The sequence below is a fragment of the Crocodylus siamensis genome, chromosome 5, assembly GCF_052110815.1.
Source record: "Crocodylus siamensis isolate JL-2025a chromosome 5, ASM5211081v1, whole genome shotgun sequence".
NCBI classification, from domain to species: Eukaryota; Metazoa; Chordata; order Crocodylia; family Crocodylidae; genus Crocodylus; species Crocodylus siamensis.
Window position 1 is genome coordinate 52,491,513 of NC_143399.1, and position 23,516 is coordinate 52,515,028.

General features: G+C 45.4%; 1 protein-coding gene across 3 annotated transcripts in view; it reads left to right on the forward strand.

Annotated features, from left to right (window-relative positions):
• The first annotated feature begins 2,499 nt into the window (after window positions 1–2,499).
• The window catches only part of DHX9 (DExH-box helicase 9), a 48,351-nt gene continuing 27,334 nt past the window's right edge, over window positions 2,500–23,516 (forward strand). The window contains exons 1-10 of one of the 3 annotated variants that reach the window (XM_090048164.1): window positions 2,517–2,597; window positions 2,762–2,884; window positions 4,381–4,521; window positions 9,281–9,398; window positions 9,613–9,725; window positions 10,192–10,340; window positions 16,263–16,309; window positions 17,394–17,530; window positions 18,194–18,283; window positions 18,368–18,529. In XM_090048164.1, coding sequence (XP_089904290.1) covers window positions 2,774–2,884; window positions 4,381–4,521; window positions 9,281–9,398; window positions 9,613–9,725; window positions 10,192–10,340; window positions 16,263–16,309; window positions 17,394–17,530; window positions 18,194–18,283; window positions 18,368–18,529 — 1,068 coding nt within the window. In that variant the 5' untranslated portion in view covers window positions 2,517–2,597; window positions 2,762–2,773. Of the gene's footprint in view, window positions 2,885–4,380; window positions 4,522–9,280; window positions 9,399–9,612; window positions 9,726–10,191; window positions 10,341–12,705; window positions 12,815–16,262; window positions 16,310–17,393; window positions 17,531–18,193; window positions 18,284–18,367; window positions 18,530–23,516 lie in introns of those variants that run through there. The other 2 variants (XM_090048163.1, XM_090048165.1) reach the window with 2 other exon arrangements.

Below are 23,516 nucleotides of genomic sequence, written 5' to 3' on the forward strand. Positions count from 1 at the left end.
CCTGAGCATCTAAAATCAATCCAACCAGAAATACAGTATATGAGGTACAACCAGGAATTGTATATCCAGGATACACTTTTATTTTTTTACCTAAAGATAGCAAAGGGTCAAAAACAGTTTTCACTAATTGTTCCTTTTAGCATAGCAGTCCTCCTATCTGTCTCTGTTTCTTCTTTAATAGCAAGGGTGTTATTAGTGTTGTTTAGTTCTCTAAAATGCCTAGCTATCTAGATACAGTACTGTGTGTTCCTTGCATAGTGAGGCTAATATGGTCACCCAGAATGGTTTGCATGTGCCATTCTGCTGGAAGGATAAAGTTTGTATTAGTATATTTAAGTTCTGTTCTCTCAAATGTTGATTTTTTTGTGTGTGGCTATTTCCCCTTCTCTATACAGCTCCTGACCTTCCAGGTGCTGAGTTTCCTGGATTGGAATCGAATAAGCCCTTAAGCACATACTCCACTTTAAAATGAGATAGTCACTTTGACTAAAAAAGGACTATTCAAATGCTTGAAGTTAACCATATGCAGTATTACTTTGGATCCAAGTGTTGAGTGCTCAGGACTTTGCAGAATTGACTGAAAAATGACACTGGACTTTCACAGGACTTTTACTCTGTGCAAGAAAATGAGAAAGCTTAGGAAGCAAGTCCCAGCTTTTCTTATGTTCCCTGGTTTATAATAAAACCCAACTTTGTTCTGGTTTTCAGTATAATTCTGCTAACCACCCAATTGCATTACCTTAAACCAGACCAACTTCTTATCTCAGCTTGGGGTAGCACAGTGGTGTCAAATACATCTGGTCTTTCAGGCCAAATGATTGATGCACAACCAACCCATGTACTAGATGAATTGCATGGGGATGGCCACATGGGCCAGATCAAGCCCATGGACCCTCTGTTACATGCCAGATCTAGCACCCATGGCGCTCACTCCAGCCAGTCTGGGGCCTGGAAGGAAGAGGCCCAGCAACCTGCCATGGGAACAAGCCATGATACTGCTGGGACTCCCAATGCCATGGGTCCTGCCTAGGCATTTGGGTGTTACCAGGAAAAGGTCTCCCATCAAGATAGTGGGCCTGACTGCCTGGCTCTGCAGGCCAAATTTGGCTTGTGGTCTATAGTATGTTTGACACTCCTGGAGTAGCAGAAGGGTAAGAAGGCAATAGTAACTTATTCACAACTACTTTTCATACTTCTTCCATTTCTAGTCCAGCTCCTAGTACAAGCTAGAGGAGCACTTTAACCTGTGCTGGCTGATGTGGTCTGTGCATAGTAAGTCATGGCACAGCTTCTGTGCCCCCTAATGCATTTCCCTGCACCTTTTCATCTGCCTATAGTTTCAGTCCTGGCACTCCTGACAGTATGGTTACATACAGCTGTAAAACTTAGTTTTGTTTTCTTTGCACCATGTAAAGGTGACCAATGCCTACTTAACAGCTGAGGTGTCCCCTTTTTCGGCTACTTTGATGTACGAGGAAAACCTGAAGTTTTTTCCTTTACATTTTAAATTCCTTAATTTTTTTTTTATTTTACAAAATCAGCAGTGTACATCTTCTCTTCCTAGGCCTTGCTCCAACACTAGCTGGAAGCTCTCACAGTACAGTTATTGTGAGCTCTACCCTGTGTATGACAGATGCCTGTTGAGTCTTTAGCATAGGCTTATTTTACTTGTTTACTCATTAGAGTTAAAGCAGCAAGAGCTTTAAACAGGTTAATATACAGACCCTTCAATCCCAGTGGTTTATCTCTGGCCCTTGTGGAATCCGCATGATGCGAGTGCTCCTGTCCTAGCAGAGGCCTCTTGTGTAGATAAGTGAGCTGGCCACCTATATGCCCAGGAAGAAGGATGTGGCCAGGAGGACCCCTGGCAACTGAGGCCATCTTTCTGTCCCTCATCCATGTACGTCTTCAGGCAGTTTCACCGGCTCCTTGGACTCGGCGAGCCAGTGGGTGCTGACTGGTGTATGCTGCTCCATGTCCCCCCAAAGAGCACTTGCTGTTAGTCTTTGACCCTTGCTCTTGTCTGTTTGCTTCAGTTGTCCTAAGGACTCTGCTGGTGAACGCTTACTAGTCCCTTCCAAAAACAGAGGGTAACTGTTTCTGTGCAGGCCCAGGCCATGATTCCTCATGTACCAAATAGGCCCACACAGACAGGACCTCTGGTTGGAAAGCAAAAATGCAAGAGTCAGCCACGCTCCCCTGTGGAGCAGCAAAAAGCACAGACCCCTCTAATCTGTGGGGTCCCGTCCAGGGACAACGGGCTGCCAGCACCTGGTGCTGTCCCCTGCCCCTCGAGTGTTGGGCCTATGCTGGGAAGCTACAGGTCCAGGAGTCCTGTGATCATACGGCTGAGGGAGCTGGGACAGGCGCCCCCGAGGGGAAGTTTCAACCCCTCTCCTGACTACTGCGTGGTGGATTCGCTGTCGGCTGGGAGTCAGGCAGTCCCCAGTCCGCTGGGGGCGCTGCCCCGCCCCGTCCCTCGGGCCAGCTCCACCACTGTTCAGTGCGCATGCGCCCAGCGGGCGCCATTTTGCTGGGCTCGGTGGGCCGCGGCGTCTCACCTGTGACAGCACCCGGGCCGGGGAATAACGGCGCAGGTCAGGCACTGCAAAGCGCAGCCCCGCGCGGGAGGAAGGAATGGGGCGGCGTTAGTGCGTGTGCGCAGTCGCCGTCAGGCTCAGTTCCACCCGGAAGCTGCCTGCGCGAGGGCTGGGAGGGGTGCGCTGTTGTGGCGGCCGCCAACTGTCGCGTGTGCCCGTAGGGCGGCCCCGCCATGGGGGACGTGAAGAACTTCCTGTACGCCTGGTGCGGCAAGAGGAAGGTGACGCCGGCCTACGAGATCCGCGCCGCGGGCAACAAAAACCGGCAGAAGTTCCAGTGCGAGGTGCGGCCAGGCGGGGCGGGGCGGGGCGCCGTGCGGCGGCTGCTGCTCTCGCGCGCTGTGGGGGTGGGGCTATGCGGGGAGGGTGGGGCCTGGGTGCGGGAGGGGCGGGGCTGCCCCGGCGTATGTAGCTGGGCTCCCGGCGGCATTCAGGGCGCAGTCCCAAGGGCAAGTTCGGTGGCATACTGAAGGTCTCTGGTGCTTGGGGTCTCATGCTTATATTTGCGCCCACACCTTTGTCACAGAGCGGAATGGAAGGGTCCCCTGGCAGCCAATTCCAGAGCCAAAGGGGTGGGGCAAAAGTGCTGGCACAATAGCGTGGCAAAACCAGAAGCAAGCCCCCCCCCCCCCCCAATAAAAGATATCACACACGCACCCTGTGCCGGAAGCAAGCCCCACCAATAAAAGATATCACACACGCCTTAAGTGGGGAGGCTACAGGAAAAGGGGACAGCATATTTCTTGGAGCAAGTAATGAAAAAACAGAGAAGGAAGTGCCACTCACAGTTTCAAAACAAGTGTGCCAAGTGGGGACACTGAACAGAGCACACCAAACAGCACCCGCTGGCCCTCAGATGAGTCTAGGAAGCCAGCAGACACTGCCCGGTGCTACTCTGCTTGGAGACGGGAGTAAAACAGGGCAAGGAAAGCAGTGCCCAGGGACCCTCCCGGCCAGAGCCTCATTCCTCATCAAGTACACAGCCAGCTTGGCCAGGGCTAGGAGGAGGTTGACCAGCAGGTTCTGGTACTGGTAGGGCCATGGACAGGGAGCACATAAATAAACAGGTGAAAGGAGAAGTGGAGCCAGAACCTCAGGAAGAGGTTCTGGAGGAGGCAGTACAGGGACTGCAGCCATGTCTCTTCCCGCTCACAGAAGGGCCTGTGGGAAACAGGAGACTGGGCAAGACAGACCTATGATTTGACCCAGTAAAGGGCAATGCTTATGTATGTGTGCAGCCATATATATGTAATGAAAGAAGCAGTCACCAGTTCTAGTATGTGTCACATGTACGAGAGGATTTGGTGACCCTGTTGTTTTGCTGAGAAGTGGGTAGAGATAAGCTGTTCTTTCCTTTGTGTGGTGTGAAGCGTTATACCAGCCTCTGTTCCAAGAGAGGGATTGAATATTCATATCTGAGTGCCTTGGATTAAAGGGGATCATTTGATTGAAGGCTGGCGACGAGGCTGCTGTAGGTCTCAATCTGGATGACACATGTTTAAGAAAGCGAGCACAGGATGGGAGAGAAGACTGGGGAATTCATTGCTGCCTTCAGCACTTAGAAATGCCTTCAGGAGGTATAATATGCAGTGGAGCCTCACACAACATGCAGCCAAAGGGCTGATGGACTACACAGCATGTGTCCACCAGCTGCTGTGCAGTTGAGCAGCTCTGATTTAGGTTAATCACTGGGGTTCTGCGCTTATTGGGGCTCCGCTGGGTTTGGTGGTTGGGAGATGCTTGCCTTTATTAATTCTGCAAATCCATTTCTTGTCTGCAGGTTCGAGTGGAAGGCTTTAACTACATTGGCATGGGCAATTCCACTAACAAGAAAGATGCACAGAGCAATGCTGCTCGGGACTTTGTCAATTACTTAGTTCGAGTGAATGAAGTAAAGAGAGAAGAAATTCCAGCTTTAGGGGTAAGCTACTTTTTATCCTTGCATGTCATACAAGAGGCTGGGGATATTTTCATTGGGAGCCACCTTGTAATGCAAAGCACTGTATAGGTCTTTGGCAGCAAGGCCAAACTTGGGACCTTTGGACTTAAGTCCAAAGTCTGTGAACTACTTCTGCCTAATACAGTAGATCTATTAGTCAAGACTGTAATAGGCTCATTGTTTTCTATAACACCAGATACCACCAGGGAGGAACACAGTGGCATACTAAGCCAGTTTGGGTTGTATATGCAAGGGAAAACCTCTTGGTAAAACTATTAGAGGAGATTTCAAGAGGTAATTTCTTGCTGCTCCTCTGTTTCATGTGTAGCTGTTTAACGCTGTATAGGGAAGCCAGTAGTGGTTGTGCAGTCCGCTGCAATATTGCCCTCTTTATATTTCTTCTACATCTGGTCTGTCTTTCGTCTTGGATACTTCTGATTCATTCATGGCTCCCCAGAGCAGTTGTTATCAGCAGTCAATTTTACTTTATTCGAGATTTAAATAGTAGCCATTAGTGCATCTACACATGTGCCTTACTGTGGAGTAGACTAACTAGCTCCTCAGTTAAACGTCACAGTCTACATGTGTGCCAGTATTAGGGCACAGTAAATTAATTAACTCCACTATAGGATAATAGTGTTGGGGACAGTACTATCCTACAGCAGAGTTATTTACTTTGCTGAAACACATGTTTAGACAATCACAGGGGCTGGCTGGAGCATGAGGGTGCTAAAGTGTGGAGGGTGTCTGTTGCCTAGCCCCACCCTGTGGCACCCCCAGCCAGTCCCTCTGCTGCTCAGCGTTCCTACCCGGAGCCCAGAGCTGACCCCCCAGAGCCACTTCCAGCCTGGGGCTGTTCTGCCCTAGCTCAGTGTGCTGCATTCTTGAGCGCATGTGCAAATACTGTGCCCAGGAGCAGCTAACTCCATTGCAAACTGCACTGATGTTTGTTTCATCGCGTTAATAGCACATGTAGATGCACCCAGTGAAGCTGGCATAGCCATGGTAGAACAGAAGATAAGATTGTTATCAAAATGCTAGAGGGGTGGTATCAAACATATGGCCTATGGAGCTGTGTTATCTGGCCAGTAGGGTTCCCAGAGGGGCTAGGAATTTGGGAGCTGAGTGTGTGGGGGGGGCAGGGCCAGGCGGTCCTGGCATCTGCTGCTGAAATCTTCAATATAGAGGCCCAGTGGGGACAAGTGTTGGCAGCAGGGGGAGAAAGCAGGCACTAGCTAGGTTACCTCCCACTGCTGCTATGTCTGGACCCAGCCACAAAAGAGCCTTGTAGCCCAGATCAGGTCCGGGGGGGCTGAGTGAGTTTGATACCCCTGCACTAGAGTGAGTATACCTGCAGACTTAAGCAAATGAGTTCTGAATATTATATTTTAATAGGACTTGTGTTTTGAAGGCATTGATAGCTTACATCATCCCCCTTGTCAAGAAAAGCTTCTTTCTCAATACTGATCAGTGAGGTCTTGCCTCATAAAGCTGTTTTGAGACTTCCTTTTAAAATATCCTGTTTTTAGTGACTTATAACTTTAACTGCTTGGGTTGAAATTTTCTATTTTGTTTGTCTTTGAATGTTTTTGAAAAAATTCAGCCAAAATGCTTGGGCTAGTTCTAAGTATAAGACTCTCAAGTATATTTTGGTAATAATAAATTCTAGGAACCTTTTTTTTAAGTGCGCTTTTCACCAGGGACTTTAAATTTGGAGGAGAGTGTGTGACCATTTGTGATCCTTTTTAGAATTCACCCACACTTATTAGGTTTTGAAAAATTGCAATTTCATATGTTTGGTAGATTCTTTTAACCTGGTGAATTGTAAGCAGATTTTATGTGCGTTGAATATGCTGCAGTCTGAAGTTAAACACGGTTTTCTTCTGAAATCTCAGCCCAGGGTTGCTTCAGCCTGTGCTGGATATGCATGTCTGAACTACAAGCAGGAAGTCTCTCTTGTGTTTTCAGTGACCTTCTACTTCCTTGCTGTGTCCTTACAGTGGGAGAGAGACTGTGTGATTCAGATATGCATTAGACATGAGAGAGACCTGCTGCAGGTAGGAGTTCGAGACAGGAGACAGGGATTGATTTATCTGGTAGCTGGGATGGAGATTGAAATTGGCTCAACAAGGACAGCCTGATGGGGAACTAATAGTTTGTGGAGGTGGGAGACATAATGAAGAACCTGGGTGTGGAGGAAGAACTGGTATTGGATGGAGAAAAAGAATGGCATCACGATATGGGAAGTGATGATTTGGGGCACTGTGACTGGATGAGGTGTAGGAAAACACATTAACAGGCTGTCAGTAGGAATATAGAATTGTGTAAATGTAAGCATAGGACAAGAGGGATCTGATGCGAGGAGGAGGATCTAGGGAGGGTGGTACTGGCTGAGTACAGAGACTGATGTGAGATTCACTGGATTAAGACTAATTTCATAAACCAGGGGACTGGGATAAGATGTCTAAGGAAATGCCTGAGACCAAATGAAGACAATGAGTCTAGAACAGGGGTGGGCAATTATTTTGCCTGGAGGGCCGCTTAATGAGTTTTGGTGAGCTGTTGAGGGCTGTAAGGATAGCCCTGGCCCTTGGTAGCCATCTTGGGACCAGAAGTCCTGGCCCTAACTCCTGACCTTTGCCACTAGAAGTTCTTTTGGGAGTGGGGTGTTGCCATCTTAGAACCAGAAACAAATCACATGCTAAAAGTCAAGCACGTACTATAACATATTTTAGTTTTTAGTACTGTGAGGGAGGTAAGGAGCCTGGGGGCTCAGAGTTGTCCAGTCCCGGCGTCGTCGGGCATGCCTACCAGGCGCAGACTCAACACGCCGGGCGGAAACTGACCTCTTGCAGGGCCCCGGAAGAGAGAAGGCCCGGAACGGATGGCGGCCGCATAAAAGAGGCGCCAGAGCCAGACGACGAGGCAGCAGGACCGGAAGGACGGGACGGAGGAGCTGCCGCCAGAGAGAGCCCCTGGAGGTGGAAGCGAGCCGCCCGCGGAGGCTGTAGGACCTTCTGGGGCAAGGGCAAGCCCCAGCAGGGTTGATGAGTCGAGGGAATCAGCTGGACGTGGCTCCGGACTGCTTGAGGCCGCTGGGGCAGACTGCAGGAGGGGAGCACTGCTGGTGCTCCAGCAGCGTGGGGCGGCAGTGCCCCAAGAATTCCTAATCAGGGCGGAGGAGTGCCCGGAAGGGAATGAAGCGGGGGTTTCTTAACCCCGGATTACCCAAGGTGACGTTGTCACGCCTGCAGGGAGGAGGCGGACTCACCCTCACGGGGGAATCCCTGAGGGTGACGGTCAAGATAATTTGCTTCTACTAAGCGGAAGCTCGGACTGGCATCGTGATGTGGCTGGCCTAGGTAGGCGGTCACGCTACCGGAGGCCTGGGCGAGGGTGTAGGGGAGGAGGAGCCCTCAGTGACGCGGGACCCTGCACGTGCAGCAAGTCCCAGTTCTGGACCAGCACGCACCGTACAGTCGGAACTGAACCGGAACCATCAAAGTCGTGGCAGGCGAGTCAACGGCGCGTGAGAGTCAGGGAACGACCGCTGCGAGCAGGAGACGGTCCCCGAGTTGGGGAAGGAGGAACAGCGACACAGCGGTCAACTCTGCCTACACCCCCCCCCATTACAAAAATATTTTTGTTATGATTTGTGTTTACGTAGTGTATATAGAGGCAAACATATAATAGCTCAAAAATAGTCTTACTCTTGTATATTGTATGTGGGGTGTGGTTGAGGGTGAGGAGGGTGGGGTTTGTGAGAGGGTGTGGCTGTGTGTGTGTCAGGGTGTAGGGTATGTTGTGGGGGCAGAGTGGATGTGTGAGGTTTGTGGGGTGCGGGGAGGCCTCCCGCACACTCCGCCACCACAGCTCTCCATTGCTCAGGGCTGCCAGCTGGAGCTGTGTACCATAGAGGGGATTGTGAGCGGAATGGTCTCCACACACCCCCACCCTCTCTCTCACCCACACCTTGCCCACCTGAGCTGCATGCTTCCGCTGCTCCCTGGGCACGAGCTCCGCATTCACACCAGCCCCAGCCCCATGCTTCTTGCCCCTACCCAGCTGTAGCTCCCAGTTCCCTACCTGCTGCCTGGAGCAAGCGCTGCATCAGAGAAAAGAGAGGGAGCAGCTGGAAGCCAGAGAAGCCGAGCAGGTCCCCCAGCAGCTGCAGCAGTAGTCTTGCCTTGCTGACTGAGCCAGGCCCTTCTACCCATGAGGGTGGAGTGAGGCGGGCAGGCTGGGCAAGGTACAATTAATTGTTGGGCATCCATGGGTCAGATGAAATGGCTCAATGGGCCAGAACTGGCCTGCGGGCTGTACTTTGCCTGCCCCTTGTCTAGAACAAGGGTCAGCATCTTGCGGGCCAGATCCAGTCCATGAAAGGATTGTATCCAGCCTGCAGAACTAGGACAGCAGTGGCATTTAGTGGCATGGGAGTCCACAGGACAGGGTGCCATGCCTTAAAACTAAGTTCTGTTAATTTGGCCCATCACTCCTCAGAGGTTACTAATATTTTATCTAGAATAAGGAACCAGAGGTGGGGAAGAGACAGGATGTAGTTATAAATACTTAACATTTGAGCCTCATCAGTATTGTTGAAAGAGGCCTGGGATAGTGTTGCTGTATAGTGATCATATCTTTTGGTATAAGAACTTTTCTGTTGAGTATTAAGAATGTTTATTGTGTTATGAAGCTGGTACTACAGTATTTTCATGCTTGGACTGTTGCTGTTCTGTAGCCAGCAGTTGCTGATGCTCCTGATGGACCAGTGCCTGGTGTGGCAGGAGATAATAGTGTGGAAAAATCTACTTTGGGGGGACCTCTTCCTCCACATTTGGCTATCAAGAGTGAATCAGGTAAGATTTTGAATATCTGTAATTTACATATTTTTGTATACTTGTATTTTTCTATAAAATTAAGTTCAGTAAAATGACAAAAAACATTGCATTTTTGAGGCCGAGATGATGTGATTGGCTTCATGGCATCCAGTAACACATCTTTTCAGAATTCCTTGATTTCCCCCCCCCCCCCCGTGCATCTTAATTTTGATGACAGTTTTTTTTTCTGTAGGTGAAAGGCCGCCTCCTGGGCTTGGAAGCTCCAGCTATGGAGGAGCACAGTGGGACCGTGGAGCAAATCTGAAGGATTACTATTCAAGGAAGGAGGAGCAGGAGGCACAGGCAGTATGTTGTCCAGTGTAATTTTTTATGTAATTTTAGCTGGTGAAAAGGTATTTTTTCCTTCTAATTATTTATTGATCAGATTTTTGCAACTGGTTTTGCAAATTTAAGTTGATTTAACTCTGGTTATAAATTTATCTATGAACAGTAACCAAATAATTTCTTACCATCCAACAACCTACTAACTCTTAACGAATCTATGCATTGTTTAAACTTTTATAACAATAATTTTGGGTACCCTAGGGGGTGGTTGTCTTTATGTTGCCATTTAGCTTGTTTACTTACGTGATGGAAATATGAGAAAGTACTAAGATATTAGAGATGTAACATTACTAGTGAATATGCCTGACTATTCTAGGGCGTGAGGACAAGTTATTCAGAAAATCTGAGATTAAGTTATTGCAAACATGTTTTAAAACATGAAAACTGACAGTTGTCCCCAATAAGTTTAATTTATTTTAAATATTAGACCTTGGAGTCGGAAGAAGTAGATTTAAATGCTGGTCTTCATGGGAATTGGACCTTGGAGAATGCCAAGGCACGTCTGAATCAATTTTTCCAGAAGGAGAAGATCCAAGGAGAATATAAATACACTCAAGTGGGGCCTGATCACAACAGGTTTGCTAGTTTCATTCCTATCTTGCTGTATCAAAAATTAGTATTATTTTTTGGCAACAAGTTTCCTGGCCTAGTTATCCTGTGGTTCCATGTGGAAAACTTCAATTCTCTTCCTCAGTCAGTAAAGATGATAACTGTGGTGACCGTAAACCTGAAGAAGAGCATGTGTCTCATGTTTATCCTCAGCAGCTCCTTCCCTTACTTTTCATTTAAGTGCCTTTGGCTGGTTTTGCAGAACGTCTAATCCAGTGTCAGACTAGTAACAGTGCTCAATGCCTTTTGAGGGGAAGGAGAAGAGATCCTTCCTTGGGCATTGGGATACTAATGATGCTGTGGAGAAATCTTTATGACTTTCGACACTTGCTTTTTAAATTGTGTCCACATTTCCTTGTAGACATATAGCTATGATCTGATTAATTGTTGAAGTCTCAGTTAAATTGTTGGGAAGCCACCTCTTGGTAAATATTCATTTATACCAGTCAAGGATACTGGCAGTAATCTGACCTAATGCTTTACAGTTCATTAGGCACAAAACATCCCTAAAGGACACTTTACTATTACATGGCTAGAGCTGATCAGTTTTTTCAATGCAAGTTTTCCATAGAAATTCTTGGTTTGACAGAATTTAAGTATTCTTTAGGAGTGTAGTGATTGAACTGATTTTTCAGCTGCAAGCAAGCAGGCTAGCTAGTTTCCTGCCTAGTTCTCCAGGTGGCAGAGAGCTGCGGCTTGGCCACGGAGGGAACAAACTGAAAATCTCTATTTTGGTTTCTGTTTGGTTTGGAACTCACTGTTTTCCTTGTGATTTGATTTTTGAAAACTTTTGCAGTAAGACCTTTCCATCGAGCTCTGTTGACTACCATTTTATAGTGCTTTTGTGGTCAGAAATACTGACATACCTTAATTTATTAATTTATCAGTTCCATGTAAATAAGCCTGTCAAAGGCTCCTGTACCCTTTGTCTTCTGAAATGTGCGTACTGTGAGGATTTTACATTCACTCTAATTCTATAATTTGTGAGCTACTTATAGCAGGTAGCTAGGATCTCAGGATTATTTTTGTAGCTGATTCCTATTAGCTACAAAGAATATGTGCCAGATATGTTAAAATGTTACCTGAATGTTCATATGAAGAAGTCCAGTTCTTGCTATTGTTCTTGCCATTGTTTCAAGTCACTTCACTTCCACATCATTATTCAAATGGAGATGCTTAACCTCTTTCAAATGAACAATGTAAGAACTTAGTTTTTTGTATGTTACTATGCAGTTAGAGTTTATTCTAGGTATGTTGCTCAATTGAGTTTTTATTTCTGTAGCCTGCATATTGTTACTGCTCATGTGATGGTACAGGTTCTTTGTGGGAAAAGACCTTAAAATCTATGTGCTTGAAAAAATGAGGTGGGGTTTGGTGACAGTATGTTTCTCAGCCTGCTTGCTGTTCTTCCAGAGAGCATTCTAGGGTGTAGTATTTATTACTCCCAGGAAGGCTCGTATGGATTACTCTCATGGGACTTGGCATATTAGAAAGGGGATTATGATAGAAATCTGCTGCCACACTTCTTGTTTAAAGATCTTTTAAAGCATTCTGGCTCTCTTAGAGGCCGAGAAAAAATTTGCAAAGTTGGTGAATTTTTCTGACAGATGGTTGCTGCATGGTTTTGGAATGTCAGGATGTTCCTGGAGAGCACCAGTCCTTATGGATATCAAGTCAGTTTTAAGATCTATATACATTCACAAAAACATCCACTAAAAATGAAAATGTGTTTCTCCATTAGATCCTCTCACTAATAGAAAGCAAACTGACATGCCAATATGTGGAATGTTATTAAAATAGATAGATTTATCTAGCTATATCTACACAGATATAGAAATCTGTATTGGTCTATATCTATATCTATCTAATAACACTACATATATTGAAGTGTCAGGCTTGCTCTCTATTAGAGGATTTAATAGAGAAACATGTTTTCTTTTTTAGTGGATGTTTTTTCACTTTCTCTTAAAGACTGAATGGGTACTGGGACTTGATAATATCAGTAAATTTAGGCTTTTTCTGTATTTGACAAGAACATGTATTTTTAAGTGTTTACACGGTCCTCCTGGTACATAAAATAGGATCTGACCATTTTGGCAAGTGATGTTATGGGGCTTTTGCCTTTTGGAGCTCCACTGGTGGTTTGGGACAGCAGTGCAACTCATTCTGGGCTGAAAGTGGTAGCAGTCTGCAACACCAGAGATCTGTATTCATTCACACATGTGGTGCTGCTTAGGCTGTACTAAGCAATCACATGGGAGTTTATTGTAAACTGATTTCTGGTGTTGCTGTTCTCCCCTTAGGTGGAGGAGAATGAAATTGAGTGCTGACTATAAGCCTGGCTGAGAAACATGCTGTCTTCGGTGTCTTTTAATGAAAGGGTGGCTGTTGGGTCAAAGGCCACTGGCTCTCAGGGACACATGAAGCTGCTGTGCCTGAAGGTCAGTTCACTAGTGGTGCAGGAAGGAGTTTTAACTTCTAATCGAAATCCTCACTTAACCTCTTTTTTATTTACAGCAAGAATCAAGGCCACATCTAGCTGCAGGGTGCAGGAAGTACCAGAGGCATAGTGTGCAAAGAGGAACTGCATCTGTTAGAGCCCAGTCAAACAGCTTGGATCATATTTGCAAGTTTAAACCCAACATTATAAAAAGATGGTTTTAATGTATAATCTTCACATACCCACATGATGAGACTTAAGGTTTTTGAAAAAAAGATGAAAGAGAGCTACGTGTCAAACATGTAGAATTTCACTGGAATTTTTTGGTGTCTTCACTTTTAAACTTTTTAAAATTTCAGCTTTAATGAAAGTGCCAGTAGTTTCTTAAATGAATTTGCCACCTGGCTACTAGGTCTGCATGTTTTCATGGTGTATAGGGCTACCTTAGTTGTAGGCAGGTGCCAAATCACGTGGAAGTAAGGACTTGGTAGTTCCAGTGTGCAGCCTCTGTCTGCTAGTGTTACTGCAATTTTTAATGTTAGGCAGCATTACACAGAGGAATAATGTTAAGTGAATCACTGATAACTGACTGTTATAGCTTTACTTTGTCACATTTAAACATCTGGGTCAAAGGAGGGTAGAAGCCTGTCTAAGCACACATACCTTGATGCTGGAGTGAAAGATAAGACATGTGACCTGCCAGAGCATCCTCTTTTGGGCTCTTTAGCAGTTCTCTTACAGGGTTAACTTTAATTGAAGTTATTTGATTCTCAGAATTAACTGTAAGATTCATCATGAATTTGTGTTAACGAATCAAAACTGAACTTACTGGATTTACTAGCTGTTTTAATAGATTTCATAGATTTCATAGATTTAGGGCTGGAAGGGACATCAGAGATCATCAAGCCCAGCCCCCTGCCCCAGGGGCAGGAAGTCAGCTAGGGTCAAAGGATCCCAGCAAGATAAGCATTCAGACATTTCTTGAATGAGTCCAGAGTAGGTGCCTGCACCGCTTCTGCAGGGAGTCTATTCCAGATCTTGGGGGCTTGGACAGTAAAGAAATTTTTTCATATGTCCAGCCTGAATCTGTCTTGGAGGAGTTTATGACTATTGGTCCTAGTATTTCCTTGGGGCACTCTGGTGAACAGACATTCTCCCAGATCCTGATGTACACCCCTTATGTACTTATAGGCAGCTACCAGCTCCCCCCGAGTGTGCTTTTCCAGGCTGAAGAGTCCCATGGCTCTCAGGCTCTCTTCATAAGGCCTATTCTCTTGCCCTCTGATCATCCATGTGGCTCTTCTCTGGACTCTCTCAAGCTTCTCAACACCCTTCTTGAATCGCAGAGCCCAGAATTGGATGCAGTACTCCAGTGCAGCAAGAGGATGACATCCTGAGATTTACTTGAGAAGCATCTATGGATGCAAGCCAGAGTTTGGTTTGCTTTACCAGCTGAGACATTGCATTGGTGGCTCATGTTCATCTTGTAGTCAGTCATGACCCCCTAGTCTCTTTCAGCAGTGGTGCTAGCAAGCGTAGCACTTCCAAGCCTATAAGTATGCTGTGGGTCGTCGCCCTCCCCCCCGAGGTGTAATACCTTACATTTATCAGTATTAAACATCATCAGGTTTGTATCCACCCACTTACTAAGTTTATCCAAGTCAGCCTGGATCACTAGCCTGTCCTCAGGTATGGACACTATGCCCCAAAGTTTAGTGTCATCCGCAAACTTAGTCAGTGTGCTTCTGACACCACTGTCTACATCGTTGATAAAGATGTTAAAAGAGAACCGGTCCAGGAACAGAGACTTGTGGGGCACCACTCGTCACAGAGCACCATGATTTGCTACCATCAACCACTACACTCTGGATCCAACCTTGGAGCCAATTTCCCAGCCATCGGACTGTGGTGTAGCCAAGGCCACAGTTGGCCAGTTTTTCCATGAGGAGGTCATGGGACACCAGATTAAAGGCTTTTTTAAAGTCCAAGATTATGACATCAGTCTCTTATACCTTGTGCAGATGGTATGTCACCTGGTCATAGAAGGAGAGGAGATTGGTCAGGCAAGACCAACCTGTGACAAACCTGTGCTGGCTATCCCTCAGGATGTTGCCCTCAGCCAGCTTATCCAGTAGGGTCTCTCTGATAATTTTCTCCAGTACCTCCTGAGCTTGTCAAATTCAGCTTTCCTGAAGTCAAGGACTTCTGTATTGCTGACTGACTTGCCAACATTGCGATAGATAGTAAAGGTGATCAGCTCGTAGTCATTATCACCCAGCTTCCCATCGATACTTAGGTCACTGACTAGGTCATCCCCTTTGGCTAGTACCAGGTCCAGCAGTGCTTTACCTCTTGTTGGACCTTAGACTTCTTCAGTCAAGTAGAGCTCATCCACGCATGTGAGGAAGCTTTGTGACCAATCGGATTTGGCTGAGTGCTCTTCCCATTAGATGTCTGGATAGTTAAAGTCTCCCATGATAATCATGCACCGAGAGCGTGCAGCGTCAGCCAGTTCCCTGGCAAATTCCTGGTCGAGCTCTTGTTTCAGGTTAGGAGATCTATAGTAGATTCCTACCATAATGTCTCCTGTGCCACGTTCCCCATGTATTTTAACCCAGAGAGACTCTAGTCATCTTTCCTTGGTGCCAGTGTCAATATGGAGGACGTGTAGCTGTCCTTGACATAGAGAGCTACCCCCCCACCCCTTTTATCTGCACGATGTTGCCTGTACAGGGTATAACCATCATACCTGTGGCCCAATCATAGGTAGAGTCCCAGCAGGCCTCCGTTATCCCTGTGATGTCATAGTCATTCGTTTAGCAGGAGGACCAGTTCCTCCTGTTTATTCCCCAAGCTCCTGTCATTGGTATATAGGCAGGCAAGTGTCCCACTGGGAGGGCCCTGCCTTCCCTACAGTTTTACCAGCTGCCAACTTTGCCAGCATTTTAAAAGTTAAACTCGAGGGGTTTTCCTCCTTACATGTTATCACCAGTAATGAGAACTACACAGTCCAGATTCTGCTCACAGTTTTCAGTGGTTGCACATTAACTACCAAGTTGCATTGGGTATAAGTAAGGGAAGAATCTGCAGCTGGAACCAGTTAAACAGTTCAGTTGATGTATGAGTCAAAACAGACTCCAGCTTACTTGGCTGCATAACCTTTATAAGGCTAGAGGCATTAGTAGCTCTTATTTTAGTCATTAGTTTGTTGATGTGAGAATCTGTGACTGAACACACAGGGAGCAGAGCTGGTGATTAAGAAGCTTTTGCTTCTACAAAAAAATACAGAGAAAACACCTCTTTATGAATGTTTATATGGAATTATTGAAGAAAATTGTTGGGTTTTGATGAGCTTTTCTCTAAACAGTCAGAAAGCCTGGCCATCTTGACAGTGTCTCATTAGTCACTCTCAGCATTTGAAACCTTAAACATATCTCTGTGTGTTACAGGAGCTTTATTGCAGAAATGAACATTTATGTCAAGCAGCTGGGCAGAAGTAAGTGTTTCTTTCACCTTCCTATCTTGTTAGTGATGGATGTCAGAGCAGACAACATGAGGACTTTTATAGGAATACAAGCAGTATGAGTGAGAATTTTTCCTGCATTGTTGTTTGTGCACATGGGCTGCCAATGGGTAGATTCAGGCTCACTCAGTGTACAAAGTTTTCATACCACTGGTTACTCTTGGGAAATGCTGTTACTTTTTTCTCTGCTGAGCTTTCATACTGGCTGTTCCTTACATCAGCCCTTTCTCCATAGGCTAAAAGATTGGTTAGGGATAAATGTCTGTGGCAGGGATGTCAAATTAACTTCCCGCTTTGTATCCAGAGGATGGGGCTCTTCACAGGCCAAGTCTGGATGTGGTGGCAGTGGCAGGGCAAGTGGCAGCTATGGGAGTTAACACAGCTGTTGTTCTTTCCTCCCTCTCCTCCCAACACAGCCCCCACCAACATTCATCCCCAGCTGGCCTCCATACTCTAGATTGTGGTGGCAGGCCCCACCCCTAAATTCGCAATCCTTCTAGGAACCCCATGGCCCAGATGATGCAGCTCCATGGGGCACACATTTGACACCACTGATCAATGTTATGTAGGATTTTTCTATGCCTGGCTAGTGAAATAGTCTGTCAGTCACTTAAGGGATGATAATGGATTGGCCTCTTCCCTCTTGGAAGCCCACTGCAGAAAACTCCAACATGGGCCCATGGCTAGAAATAGAAACTTTCAAGAAGGTCTCATCAGGTTAAATATCTAATCGGTTATATGGGTTCAAGGTCTATGGGCCTAGAGTGAAGGAACATCGGGAGAACCTTAGAGGGTCACACATTTTTAAAACCGTTAGTTAGAATTTTTTATTATACCAAATACATATTCTCACTAGTCTTAGCTGAATACTGTAAGGTTAGACCCTCCTTATTTGACCCTCCTTATTTTGCAATGCTACACACTGCATCAATTATTACAGAAAGCTTCTGAGTAGTTATAAAACCCATTCCATGTTGATGCTTTGTGCTGAAGCTGCTTACTCAATTGGAAAACATGCACCCTTGGCCACTATAATCTGTACTCCTTTTTTATTTAGGGATATATGCTCGTGAACATGGATCAAACAAAAAGCTGGCTGCGCAGTCATGTGCTCTGTCCCTAGTCAGACAACTCTACCATCTTGGTGTTATTGAGCCTTACTCTGGACAGACAAAGAAGAAAGAAGGAGAATCGGTAAATCTTACAGGGAAGCAGATATTCCCTTTTCTTTATGAGGTCTTCGAGTATCCTCTGAGCCAGATGGAACAGTATATAACCTGACAAAATGTATTTGTCAGTTTATACACAATGCTTAATATCCTGGAATCTAATACAGCTTTCCGATCTTCTGGACCAAAGACGGATTTTGACTTGAGGAAAGATAAGTTACTCAGATCAGGGAAATAACAGTGAGTGAGTGAGAGACCAATTGGAGCAGCATAGAGGAATGATACTAGATTGTAAAATAAAATCTTTTTAGAACACATCTGGATTTGTTTTATCACTTTAAAATAACAAATCTAAGAAAAATGCTATATTTATTTAATTTTAAATTTCTCAGCTATCCAATCAGATTCTGGCAGCACTGTAGTATTTTTCTTGCAGAGCTGGAAGGGCTTGTTTAATTGTTCAGTTAAAGTTGATTTTTAAAATAGTATGATATTTGTGTTGCTCTTAAATGTTGAAAAAATACTTTTATAAATAAGAATCTTGAGCTGACAGTGCCCCTTCAACATTTCCTTTCCTGAAAACTTCTTTGTGGTTCAGTATGTTTTTTCCCCCAGTGTCCTGAGGGTCTTTCTTGCTGATCCTATATTTTGAATATCTTGGTTTTCTTTATAATATTTAATTCCCTAGGTGGAACCTTATGAAGTGACGCTGTCTCCTGATTTGGAAAATCAACTTCAAAGCATCATACAAGATCTCTGTCTTGAGATTGCACCATGGGTGAGTGCGTGACTCACATTTTACTCCGTTATATTTTTAACATGAGACGAACAAATTTGACAGCTTATTTGTCTAAAATTGTAGCCTGAAGATTCCAGCAATCCTGTTTTGCTTAACATCGGAAAGCTGGCCCACTTTGAACCATCCCAGAAACAGAATCATACAGGAGTTGTTCCTTGGTCACCCCCGCAGTCCAACTGGAATCCTTGGACCAGCTGCAATATTGATGAGGGTCCCTTGGCATATGTAAGTGTAAGGCAGTTTTGAAAAATGAATGTGTTCTTGTTCTGATATTCCTGGAATTTTTAAATGCATCTTATTGTACACCTCGGAATGTTTAAAAAAAATCCTTCTCTTTAGGAAAATTCCTTTGATCTGGCCTCTTGTCATTTGGGGCCTAGTAAAGGTCCATTGATTTCAAAAGGACTGCATTGATTTCAGGCAGTCTGAAGTAGATCCTTTGACAGCAGTATTTTGAAAGTGCCACTAGTTAGTGTTTTGGGTCCTGCTTTGCCTGTCATTCTGCAGTCCTTGGCACAGTTCGTGGTAAAGTCAGAAGGTAAAACATACATGCGTCTTTAGACTTCAGTTTATAACATTTTGCTTTAATGTTTCTAGTCCCCAGTGTTTATAGGAGTCCAGTATGTTCGTAGTCAATAGAGGAGAATTATCAGATCAGCACCAATAAAAGGGAAATAACATTATCCACTATTGGCTTTTTTTGGCTACAAAGGCCAAAAATGTTTTCCAATAATTATCCCTTTTCGCCGGAGCCTCTGGACACCTGGGTTTCCTCTGGCCCATGGGGCCTCCAGATGCTTGGGTTCCTTCCCATGAGCCAGGGTGACCCCAGATACACCCCCATTCTCTCACTAGCAGGCTGGGCTGGAGCAGAGCAGCTGCTATGGTGTCCCAACTGGGACATGTTGCAGACTGTGGGCTGGGGCCAGGGTGGCTGCTGTAAAAGGTACCAAATGCTGCAGTGCTGGGGCGGGGAGGGAAGGGGCAGGTAGAGCTGACTGGCCTGACCCAGCATGATTCAGCCCGGAGTTCCTGGGGGTCTGCATCCCACAGGCCAGAGGCAGAGCCTGGCAGGGGCCAAGGCAGCTGCTCCTCCCTGCTGTGTGCAACAGAGTCCTTCCTCCAGCCTCTCAGCCCAGCTGGGTCTGCCCTTCCCAGGGCCAGGTCCATTCAGTTTCCCCTGCAGGGCATGGGCTTGACATCTACCTGGCAGCAGCAGCACCAGGCCCTTCCTCTGCTGGAGTCCAGCTCCCAGGACCTGGGGCCCAGCTTTGGGGAAAGAGTGGCCTGATTTCTCCTGGCCTGGAATAGTCCTGTGGCCCTCCACTGGGCAGAGGTAAGAGAGTAGGGAGCCTAGCTCAGAGACCACTGAGTCCTGGGTAAACAGGAAGGCTCACACCTTCCCCCTCAGCCTTGCTGGGCAGGCTCAGGCAGCTGCCCCCCAGCTGGGGTCAAGGACATCATGTGGAAGAGTAGAGGCTGAAGGGCTCCACACAGCCAATCGTAGGCTCTGTTAGGTTAGCCTTGCTTGCTGCAACTTGCAGAGGCACTTTTACATGTGCTCCAGGAGTTGAGGGGTCAGCGCTTTAATCACAGGGGCTCTCATAGCTACTCTAATTACAGTGCCGCCACATCTCCTGTATCATCATCACGGTGCTTAGAAATGGCAATGGGAACACTTGAACTAAAGTTTAAGCAGCCCCGCCACCATTTTTAAGCATGGGGTCACTGATACACAAGGTGCTGGAGTCTTGTGGAGCGTGGCAGTTCACACTCCAGCAGACTCGATTAATTGAGAACAGCTGATTGCACAGTACATGCTGCAAATATTTCGCATGGAGGAAATGCCAGTAGAGCTTTCAACATAACGAACTTAATACAGCACCTCAGGATGTGCCATGCTACTGAATACAATGATTTCCTAAAGATGACTACAAAGAAGAAAGAATCGGGGTGGGGGAAAAAACTGCACCCGCGCAACTGTCATTACACAAGACACACAAGGTTCTTTGGGTAAATCCAATACCTTTTATCAGACCAACTCAGATAGTTGGAAAAATTCTTTGCAAGCTTTTGGGTACAGATACTTTGCATAGGGGAGAGGAGGCATCTGCAGTTGGTCTGTTCTGTTCCTGGATGGAGTAGAAAAGCAGCCACAGGGCAGTACGTATGTAAGAAAGCCAGTCAGTGACAATGTAAATTGAAAATTGCCTTACTTGGTACAACCTACACCCCTGTATCATTACACAAAGCACTAAAAGGCTCATAGAAATTTGGAAGTGGAGATGCCAGGGCTAAAAAAATTACTAACCATTTAGTGGAATTTATATCTCTGGATGATCAGCTATTTTCCATTGTAGAAGATACTGGATTTTGCCATCTCATTGAATGTCTAGAGCTTCGTTACACATCGCCCAGCAGAAAGTTTACAGCTGAGACTGCTCTGCGAGAGCTCTACAGTGTTGTTTTAAAGCACATGCAGATGCTGGTTGAAGATGATCATGTATGAACACTTAGCTTTATGACTGATATTTGAAGTTCTGATGTGTCACCTATGTCAATGCTGAGTTTAACTGCACAGTGGATAGACATGAATTACAATTTACAGAAGGCAGTACTACAGGCCCAGGAGTTCAGCAGTTCCCATGTGGCTGAGGCTATTTCAATGGCATTTGACAAGATGTTTGCAGCATGGAAAATCCTGAGGACAAAAGCTCATGCCATTATCGGGAAAAATGCAAGAAACATGGCAAAGGTAATGCAAGATTCCGGTTTGCCAAGCTTACCTTGTGTAGCACATACATTCCAGCTCATTTTGAAAAAAGGAGTGTTATCACAGCACAGCATCTCACATACTGGCTGTCAGATGAAAAATCATTGGGCGCTTCAAACATTCTCCATTGACCTATACTCATCTTCAGGGGGTACAGACTGAGCTCAGAGTGCCTTCCAAGAGGTTACAGCAGGACATACAGACAAGGTGGAACAGCATTTCCTACATGCTGCAAAGCCTTTTGGAGCAGAAATGTGCACTTGGAGTGTATGCATAGAGATGTAAAATTTCCGGAAGTTTTGAAGCTATAGAAAAAAATGTTTTTATTGGAAAAAAATGGAAATATATGCGATACTTATTTTCTTAGCACCCTTTACAGATCTAAATTCACTTTCCTACTTCAAGAATGTAAAATGCATTATGTATAACTTGATTTGCTCATAAAATTACCATGCTTGGTATATTTATTAAATTTAAAAGTATACTATATTCAGGCAATAATTACAAATTTACTAATTGAATTTAATTTAAAATGTTTTTAATTTTTTGCTACAAATGGAGCTACAAACTGCTGAACTCTAAGGAATCTAACATCTTTTAGTTTTTGTCAGTTTATGAGAAGCAGGCAAAAATTAAAGTTGAAACCAGAAGAAACCATCAACAAAGAAAGTTTATTATGTATTCTGGACTTGGTCTCCTGCACAGTGACAAGCAGATACAGAAAGCACTAATTTTTTAAAAAAAAGCTGAGATAAAAAGGAAAAAAACCCCCAAGAATCATTGAATACAAATTTTGCTACATGAAAATGTCTAATCAGTCTCATTTTCTGAGCTATCACTATCAACAGTTTCTGGTTCTTCTGATCCTTCATTTTTATCATCTTCATGGACTTCTGAAAACTGAAGGTTTGCCTGGTTTGAGACAAGCTTCTCTTCTCTTTCACATGCTAGTTTATTTCTTGTTTTGGTGTGAGTATTTCCAAACATAGACCAGTTTCTTTCACACACCACACAAGATGGAGGAATCTGAAGCGGAAGGAGTCAGAGGCTGTGTTGTGCAAAGGGCTTTGCCACCATGTTGCAGGAGGAATGTGCTTGGCAGAGTCTCAGACTGAATTTGGGGGCCAAATACCTGAAGATGTTCTGTATTCTGCAGCATTTGAAAGTACCTTTCCAACATCAAGTCCTAAGTGTGTTGCTTGTTTTGTAAGCCAGTTGAATGCAGTAGCAGTGCTATCATCACTAACATTTTTACCTTTTGAATCAGATCCAAGAGATTTGCAGCAGCATGAATTGATTGGCAGTAAAATTCTTCCCGTCTGTTAATAAAGTATTTCACTTTTCTTTCATCTGTACTTGTAAGCAGAGATGCACATAGATTCTCAAAAACAGTTGATTTTATCTGGGCCATTTATTAAGGAATGTCTGACATAAGTGCACTGTCTGATTCAGATGCAGTGATTGCTGAAGAAATTGACTTTAGAAACTTCAGGGAGTTTTGCTGCTGAACCCAGAAGACATCCTCATCAAATATAGTGTTCCTTGCGCTTCTGGATAGTTTAAGATCCTCAGTTATAGATTTCATAGACATTAGGGCTGGAAGGGACCTTGGAAGATCATTGAGTCCAGCCCTCCACCCAAAGGGCAGGAAGTCAGCTGGGGTCATAGGATGCCAGCAAGGTAAGCATCCAATTTTTTCTTGAAGGTGTTCAATGTAGGTGCTTGAACCACCTCCGATGGCAGACTGTTCCAGACCTTGGGGGCTCAGACAGTAAAGAAATTCTTCCTTATATCCAGATGGAAATGGTCTTGCAGGAGTTTATAACTGTTCAACCTCATCATCCCTTGGGGCTCTCTGGCGAACAAATGTTCCCCCAGATACTGGTGGTCACCCTTGATAAATGTATAAGTGGCCTTCAGGTCACCCCTGAGCCTGTGCTTTTCCAGGCTAAAGAGCCCCATGGCTCTCAGCCTGTTGTCATAAGGTCTGTTTTCCTGACCTCTGACCATGCGCGTGGCTCTTCTCTGGACTGTCTCAAGCTTCTCTACGTCCTTTTTGAATTGTGGAGCCCAAAACTGGACGCAGTACTCCAGCTGCGGCCTCACCAAGGCCGAGTACAAGGGGAGAATGACGTCCCAGGATTTGCTTGAGAAGCATCTATGGATACAAGCCAGTGTTTTAGTCACTTTAATAGCTGCAGCACTGCATCGAAGGCTTATGTTCATCTTGTGGTCAATGATGACCCCCAAATCTCTTTCTTGCATAGTGCTAGCCAGTGTAGCACTGCTGAGCCTATAAGGATGTTGCAGGTTTTTCCTCTCAAGGTGGAGAACCTTGCATTTTTCAGTTGGCCATTTTTCAGATGGTTAAACACCATCAGGTTCTCGTCCACCCATTTGCTGAGCCTGTCCAGGTCAGCCTGGATCGCCCTCCTGTTT